The 9,080-nt window shown below is 38.8% G+C and overlaps 1 protein-coding gene across 1 annotated transcript in view; it reads left to right on the top strand.

Moving 5' to 3' along the window:
* Positions 1-948: 948 nt before the first annotated feature.
* Positions 949-9,080, top strand: part of TTLL8 (tubulin tyrosine ligase like 8) — a gene marked incomplete at both ends in the record, with an annotated part of 34,158 nt that continues 26,026 nt past the window's right edge. The window contains 3 exons of the mRNA XM_083366629.1: positions 949-1,012; positions 5,341-5,436; positions 8,464-8,555. Coding sequence (XP_083222755.1) covers positions 949-1,012; positions 5,341-5,436; positions 8,464-8,555 — 252 coding nt within the window. The remainder of the gene's footprint in view (positions 1,013-5,340; positions 5,437-8,463; positions 8,556-9,080) is intronic.

Below are 9,080 nucleotides of genomic sequence, written 5' to 3'. Positions count from 1 at the left end.
CTGTGGGCAGCAAGCAACATGCGTTTGAAATTGAGCTGATTCATACTTTAATACACTTGTGCAATTCCTATTCCTTTTCAGGATTCTTAATACAAAACTGTCTAATTAAATGCATTTATTCTCACTGAGACCGGATCTTAATCACTAAACAATAATAATAATCCAGATTTTACCCCTTTCACAAATATGTCTGCTTTAGGTACAATTCCCTACCCACAATGCACAAGGTTGCATGCCTACAGAGGTCACAATGGTAGTTAGGTGTAAGGAGCAATGTAACCCTTTGTAAGGGGAGGATTAAAGGAATAGTCTCCGGTGTCACCAGGTAGAGGAGCTCAGCTGCTTCCAGGAGGGTAAGACAAAATGGAAAGCGAATAGCCAGAATGCCAATCTAGGGGCCCTTTTGAAAGTCTAGTAAGTACTTGATAATGAAAGAAAGATGACATGAAAAAAGAGAGTGATTGACTACATATGCCTAGGATATGCATCAGAACCTTGTAAAAAATGATTTAGGAGCTCAGGTGTTCATGAACGACAAATTACACTTTGGGTTTTTCATATCAGTTCACATAAATGGTGGTGTGGTTAGGCATAAACAGGGTTTCCATTTGTTTCTAGTAATAATATGTATTGACGGTACATTTTGTTTGGAAATAACTGAAAGAGGAGGTTTGCTTCTGACAACCACGGCAGATCAGTTTAAGGACTACAAGTAAAGTATTCCATGAAAATTATATGTTTAGAAGTTCACAGTTGAAATCATATATTTGGTAGTGGACAGAAAAGTTAAGGAGAGATTTAGCCATAAATCCTTAAAAAAGGAATTTTTTAATATTTCATTTTCTTGAATAACTGCTGCTTGTACCTTTTGATTGAAATATAGTGTTAAGGTTGTAATATTTCTCCATTGGCAGGACTGTGACAAAACAGTGAAGCAACAATGACAGGATGAGCCGGCTTCATGTAGAAAGAAAATCTAAAAGCGAAGAAACAAAACATGAAGGAGAAAATAGTTAGTATTTACAAATTACAGCATTGGGGTTTATTAATGGGGTTGTGGGAAGAGGAGTATTAAAAGCAAAACAGGGAAATGACTGGATAATTTCATGACCCTTAAAAGATCATCCCCTTCAATTCCACACTCAAAGTCAGAAACCTGATTTCAACTTCAGAGGGAAATATCTGATCTTCTGTCTCACCTCTGTGTCATTTAGTGCAGGTAACACTTCCCAAGATCAGAAAAAGGGAACATATCCTGCTACATAGCAGGAAATGAAGGAATTTGGTCAGGGGAAAATTTAGGCTAGTTGTTCCTTTGATCTAAATACAAATCTTCCCAATGATTGCAAGAGAAGATAAAAAATTCTAAATTCCTCTAGGAAGATGGGGAGATACTTGTATCCCTCATTTCCATCCTTCAAAGATACGGTTGGCAAAGTATTAAGATGTTGAATGCTCTGTTGTCGGAATGCTCTGATCTATGCATAAGATGGTATTTTCATGTCACCAGAAGTTCAACAGATTTTATTTTATGCCTTCAAGTCTGTCTTGACTCCTGGTGACTGCCTGGATACATCCGGTCAGTTTTGTTGGCAAGATTTTGAAAGTGATTTGTCTTAGGGCTGAGAGTGAGTGAGTGAGTGACCCAAAGATCCCAGCTGGTTTTATGCCTAAGACAGGACCAAAATTTATGTTCTCTGGTTTCTAGCCCGATACCCTAATCATTCTCTAAATGGTATCTTTTTGTAACAAGAGAACCAACCAATAAGAACTAATCCTAATCAATATATTTATTATTCACCTGCTGTGGTGAAATAGTCTTATTTCACTGCTTCAGTAAGATGAATTAGAATTCAATGAATCCCATGAAATTCTATTTCTGACTCCCTTTTACTATTGGTATTCTAATAACCATGAGTTCAACTCCTTTAAGCTATATCCAGAGTTGAACTTGGTTAATGGGCTTTGAAGAAGCAAGGCAGAAAGTAGGGTATCAGAGTAGAGTGAACTTTTAAACATTGGTTTTGGAGAAGATTCCTGAGAAAAAACCCTGATAACCAAGAAAACAAACAAATGGATCAAATCAACCAATCAACCAGAGTTCTCACTCAAGGTGCAAATAAACAGATTCAAATTATTATATTTTAGACATGTTATGCAAAGACTTGGAGAAATCTATAACGCTCATAGACTCATTAGGCTGGAAGGGACCTTGGATGTCCTCTAGTCTAAGAAAAAGGTGACAGGAAACGAGGTGATTAGCATCAATATGGTTGGACTCAATTATAGCAGTAATATGTGCACTGTTGGAAGACACGAAGGACCAGGTTGGGAACAGATCCACCTGGATATGGTAAGAGTTCATACCATCTTGATAGCACATAATCAAACTAAATATAGCTGAAGACATAAACTCTTACAGTGAACTCCAAACTACTTTCTACTTTAGAGTAAGTTTACCAAAATCCTTAATTATGTAGTATAGAGTATCATAGAATCATAAGGCTGGGAGGGATCGTGGAGGTCTTCTAGTCTAACCTTCTGCCCAGGGCAGGAGTCCTTATTCTATCCTGTACAGATAGTTGTCTAATCTTAAAAAAAAACCTCAGTGGTGGAGCACCCAAGCAAGCTGTTTTGCTGACAAATTGTTCTCACTGTCAGGAAATTTATCCTTAGTCCCAGTTTGGATCTTCCTGTGATACGTGTCCACTCATTTCTTATTGTATTGCCTTCATTGCTCATTGCCTCTTGTACTGCCACTCTTCCCTGTGACAGCCTTTCAAGTATTGGAAGATGGTTATCATGTCGCCCTAGTTCCCGTAGCCATTCATTATACAGTTAGCTTCCAGACTCCTTATCTTTGTTGCTCTTCTTTGACTTTTTCTAGGTCCATAGCATCTTTTTTGTATCATGGTAACCAGAACTTGATGCAGTATTCCAAGTATGGACTATTAGTGCAGTACAGAGTGGGGCTATCAGTTCTCGTGATCGTGACTGTATCCCTCTGCTAATGCAGCCTAGGACTGCATTGATTTATTTTGGCAGCTGCAGCTCACTGCTGGCTCATTCTTAAGTGGTAGTCCACTATGACATCTAGATTCCCCTCACAAGTACTACTGTTGAGCCAGGTACTGCCTAGTCTGTGTCTGTGCATTTGGATTTTCCTACGTAAGTGGAGGAACTTACTTTTCTCACTACTGAACTGTATCTTGTTGGAAAGGGCTGAATGCCCAAGTATGTCAAGATTCTTCTGAATTTTGAGTCTGCCTTCCAAAGTGTTAGCAATATACTCCAGCTTAGTGTCATCCACAAATTTGATGAGTGCCCCTTCATCCGTCATTTAGGTGGGATGATCTAGATGATGTTGAATAGTACTGGGCTCAAGACAGAACCTTGAGGTACCTCACTGCATGCTTCCCTCCACATAGATGTAATTCCATTGAGGACTATACAGCTTTCCATAAATAAGTTTCCTAACAAGATGGTAAATGATTGTATGCAGAGAGATAGGTTTAGCTTAATCCTGCAGGACATACTTCCATGCTCCCACATAAAGATGTATAAGATTATTTTGTATTTTAGGATGTCCATATGAGCTATTGGGTTAGCTATTGCTAAAGATGGGATTCTAGGTCACAGTAAATGGACATTTGGTTTAAAATAATTATGGAACAGAATGCAAGCCATCTAGTAGTTTACCCTCCAGTATACCTGTATATGACAAGTGTATGGATGAGTGTATGACAAGTGAAGAAATATTTTATCCTAGAATGTGCGCTGGTTCTCATAAAAAGTTACACATCTAAATCTTAATACATGAAAATGATGTGATGAAATTAATTTGGCTATAGGTTATAACAATTTGGCTTCAATGTGAAGTAATTAAAACATTTGAAGGGTCATAAGGTATTTTCCGCCTTTCTGAAAATAAAGAAAAATTCCAAAGATTCTTAGAAATCTTCTCCCAAGAGTTTCTATAGTCTTTTCCAATCTTAAAAATTCTAACATCAGAAAGATGAGGAAACAGGAATGGAAGACTGGTTGAGCAGTATCTCAGGAAGAAGATAGCAAAAAGGCAGTAGGCTAGGCTTATCAGACTCTGAAATGCAGGGGACATGCCCAGTGAAGCAGAAAATAAGCTCTACTGCAGAGGTCCCCAACCTTTTCGGCACCAGGGACTGGTTCTGTGGAGAAAGATGTTTCCACAGACTGGAGAGGGCATGGTTTTGTGTGCTGCCTGCATCCATGGATGGGGCTTTGCTTGTTTGTGCAGACCGGTTGCTGGCATGCCGTGGCCCGGTACCGACCCACAGACCTGGGGTTGGGGATCCCTACTCTACTGTGATCCCAGCCATTACTGGTCACCTGACTTCATTTCCAATGTAGTTATCCCCCATGCAACTGCCACCGGATGCTGTTGGCTGAAGAGAGAATGACATTATAGTAACACAGGTGTAGCTGGGGCTACCTAAGGAGTCTCCCTCATGGTCTTGCCATGAGATGAAAATAATGTCATGGGAACAAGGCAGAGAAAGGTTGTTGCCAGGCTATGGCTCAGCATAATCAATAATAGCATGACAAAGTAGCAAGAATGGTGCATTAGAATATCTTGAAAAAATACAATTTGCCTGCAAGTAGGAAGTGACAAGACCATAAAATAGAGAAAGTAATAGAAAATGAAGAAGCTAAAGTACTCTGAGACTTTAGAATCTGAACAGACCAAGCACCTGCCACATAAAACCCTAGATTTAACAATTATTGATAAGACAGACAAAAAAAGTCTGTATTGATGTGGCAGTACCTCAAGACAGCAGAATAGAAGACAAAGAATTGAAGAAAATCATAGAATAGAAAGAGCTGCAAGCAGAAATAGAATTACTGTGGCAAAAGGAAGCAAAAATACTACTAACGGTTATTGTCACCTTGGATGCAATCCCAAAGCAACTGAAGCATTATTTGAACACCATCAGCACTGACAAAATCACTATCAGTCAATTGCAAAAGGCAGCTTTACTTGGAACAGCTTACATCCTGTGACAATACCTTTAACACCATCAAACAACAACCTTTGCCTATTCTACATCCTTGGGAAGGATTCAACAGGTGGCTAAAAATGGAAAATCCAGTCTAAACATCTGGCTGATTGTACAACAAACCATAATTTATTGAACATTTATAGACCTTCTGCCCTGTAGGCAAGATGCCAATTTGCCTCTGATTTGAGCATTAAGAGGAGGCTTGCCTGTTAGTTTGTTTAATTCCACATATGTAAAAATGCACTCCAATTCTAGTTTCTATTCATCATCGTTCATCTGACAAGTTTTGCTCATTTTCTATCAGGTTTAACAGAGTCTGAACTCTCCCCTGAAAAGAACCTGAATATTGCTTTGGACAATTGCCTTCCTGTAGTCTCCTGCCACCATGGGATGTTTCCTGGTATGTTTCCAGTATCTATGTACTGGAATATTGAGCATTCATTTAAAAAAAATATTGTGAAATATTTCACAGGAGCTGATTAATACACACAGTGCATTTTGGTCGGGAATATATGGTATAAGAAAATTAGAGCAACTGTATCTGATCAGAGGAGCAAAAATAGAGTCTTCAGTATGCACCGTGTGTATCTGTCTTCAAGTCAGTTTGAGTCCTGGTGACTGCTGGACTAGTGCCTGCAGTTTTCTTGGTAAAATTCAAAAGTGGATTGCCCTTGTGTTCTTCCTAGGACTGAGAAAGACTGACTGGCCCAAGGTCACCCATATGGCTTTGTGCTTACGATGGGACTAGAACTCAGATTTTCCCCATTTCTAGCCTATTGCCTTAACCACAACGCCAAATTGGCTGCAGTACAAATATTTTTACAGGTCAGCCTCTGGTTCCCTTTTGTATTTTTTAAAAAATAATTAAAAGAATGAGAAGCTGCCATATTTAGGCCCTCCAGCAGCATCTTCATTTATTCCAGGAATGCTGTAACTATAGATCCTGAATGGTGCCAAAACTCTTAAAAAAAAAAACAACAATGACAGGCTGCATGTTAATGCACAGTTTGGAAGTGTACTCAAATGCCCAGAAAAGGGATACTGTAAAGTCAAAGCATAGATAGTAGAAAATGTCCTATGGAAGCAGGCAAAGGGAGATAGCAATCTGTTAAATCCATGTTTTCCAACTGCTCTGTCCCCATGGCAGTGATTTTATGAGTTACACCCTCCCACACCCCACCATAGTCCTTTGTGAGAATGCTCCTAGCTTCTTACCAGAATTCCAAATGTGTCCACCAACCCTAAAAGTTTGAAGTCTCCAGAGTAAAGGATTAGAGCTTTGGACTGTGCTCCTATGATCCCAACCATCATAGGATTCCAACTTCAGAGGGTGTAATATAGATCAGATTCCTTTTTCTGTCTCACTGCAAAATGCTAGTTCATTTCTGTATCAAAATACTCCAACACAAGGGAGTCTGTAACTGAGGTGTGACAAGTGGTTGGACACAGGGAGCAAAGAAGCCACTGGGTCCATCAGGTATCTCACAATCACAACTCCCCACTCTGACAGAACATTCAGATTAGGCCTGAGGTTCGTACAACTGAATGACTACGGTTAAAAATCACAGAGCTGCTAATAAGGGGAAGGAGAAACATCATTGCTTTTGCATCCTCTTGGTCTAATTTTTCTGGGTACTTTAGGTGGAGGCTAGAAGCATGAGATAAAAAAACTGACTCTAGATTAGGAAGTTAGAAAATTAAAAGTTGCTACCTTTTTTATAAGATCTATGGAGACATGTCTGTCTGTAGTCAGAAACCAAATATCCAAAGAGCAAAATGTCCCTGAAACAAATTTTGCTACGTCCCATTATGGGTAGTCCTCAGTTAACAACGGCCCTATTTAGTGACTATTCAAACTTACAATGATGCTGAAAAAGTAGGTTCATAGCTGTTGCTTATAATTACGGGAGTCATAGGATCTCCATGGTCTTGTCATCATGATTTTGGCCCTTGGCAACCAGTGTGATTTACAACAGTTAACTGTCCCAAGTCATGTGATCGCCATTTGGGAGTGTCACAGCTGACTTCCAACAAAGTCAATGAGGCCAGTGAGTCACAAGTCTCAGTGACATGACACCTCACTTAATGACTCTAATGGAGCTGATATTGTAAGTCAGGTGTGGTCACATCATATTTCATTTAATGATCATGTTGCTTAGTAATTGAGTTGCTGGACCCAATTGCCATTACCTGTACTGCTAGCATGATGTGCTTGAAAGCATGAGAAAAGAGGGGTTGGGAAGTAAGATTAATTTAGAATAATAACCTCCTTTCATTACATTTCATTTTCTGAAAGAAGATCTGCCATCATTTCTGACTCTCAGCTCTTCTCAGATGGAATGTCCCTCATTGTAAGTGCATTTGTTTCCAATAATCTCCCATGGCAACATTCCAAGAGAAGAAATAGGCAATAAACCTTCATTCCATACTGATAGATACTAAGATGAAAGAAGGACTTGGGGAAATTTTCTCAAAGACTTTGGCAATGGTTTGATCTAGTGGTTAAGGCTCCGGGCTAGAAACCAAGAGACTGTGAGTTCTAGTCCCACCTTAGACATGAAAACCTGCTGGGTGACTCTGGGGCCAGTCACTCTCTCTCAGCCCAACCTACCTTACAGGGTTGTTGTTATGGGGAAAATAAGAGGAGGAAGGAGTATTAGGTATGCTTGCTACTTATAAAATTAATAAAGACAGAATAAAAAAAATGTTACTCTTTTGCTAACCCCACTGAAAAATACGGAACATGAAGAGCATAACAGAGTTTGCACATTTCATGGAAGCTTATGTAGTGGTGGAAACTGTAATTTCTACGAATTTGGGTAATTATACTTGCTGAAAATATGAGGCTAAATTTAGTATAGACAAAGGGTGTCCATCTTTGGCAACTTTAAGACTTGTGGCTGGGGAATAGTGCACAGTTCAAAGCACATTGAAGATGTCCTCCAGAATGGAGATGAAATGTTTGCAGCCAAATCACCAAGGTTGGAGATCAAAGCAACAGCCCAACTTGTAGGTATATGTGTCCATCAATCTGAAAAGGTAGTAAGGCAGAGGTTGATAAGATCCATGATTTTCAGGTATTTTGATCTTAGTGAATTTGGTCAAGTGTGTTGTGCAGTACTGCTGCCATGGATTCATTCATTAGTTCTGGTTCTATGGATGTAAAGAGTGCTGTGACATTGAATGAAATCATACTCTTATCTTCAATTATTAGGTCTTTAATTATTCTGGAGACAGTGCAATGCAGAGAATATTTGCTCCCCTCTATGAGATGTCCAAGTGTTGTTTTTGTAAATTCTTTAGCTGTTTTGTGAATGATAAGAATTACCAAATAACCTCATTTTTTCCAGTGCATTTCTAATTCTACATTGTTCTCTTTTTATTTAACTCTTTTTATAACATAGTTTTTTTTTCTTTATATTTTTAGAGTTCACTCCAAGATCAGTGGAAGAATTGCCTCCTCCCCCCAAAATAGACAAATACAAGCTTGCAAGATTTTTAGCAGATAAAGCCATCAGGGTATATTTAGTAGCAAAATTTTTGAAATAGTATTTGTGTTGTAGCATGTCTAGCTCATTTCTGGAATTAAACCATTTAAAAATATTCTACAAACATACTAAATATAGCACTAGTGCTCCTGAAATAAAAAAGGGAAAATACTTCATTGAACAAATACAGGCAAAAGTGAGAATAGGATTGGCATCTGTTTAAAAATACAGCTCCATAATTTTTCACACTCAGAGTAATGTCTATATTTTTTCATTCTTCCAAAAGGTTCTTAAAAGGTGGGTTCATGCCAATATTTTTTTTCCTTCAGTGATTTTAAAGTAATTTGAAAAGGAATTTTTCAGTGCATTTCCCCAAGTTTTCAGATCTGTCAAATGTCTGCAAGATCTAATTAATCCAGAGATGGTGATGGGAGAAAAAGAATAATATTTGTATATCTATTGAAGGGACGCGGTGGCTCAGTGGGTTAGGACGCTGAGCTTGTCGATCAGAAAGTCAGCAGTTTGGCGGGTCGAATCCCGAGTGCCGCGTAACAGA

The sequence above is a fragment of the Vipera ursinii genome, assembly GCF_947247035.1.
Source record: "Vipera ursinii genome assembly, chromosome: 6".
NCBI lineage: Eukaryota > Metazoa > Chordata > Lepidosauria > Squamata > Viperidae > Vipera > Vipera ursinii.
This window is presented reverse-complemented; position numbering and strand designations above follow the sequence as displayed.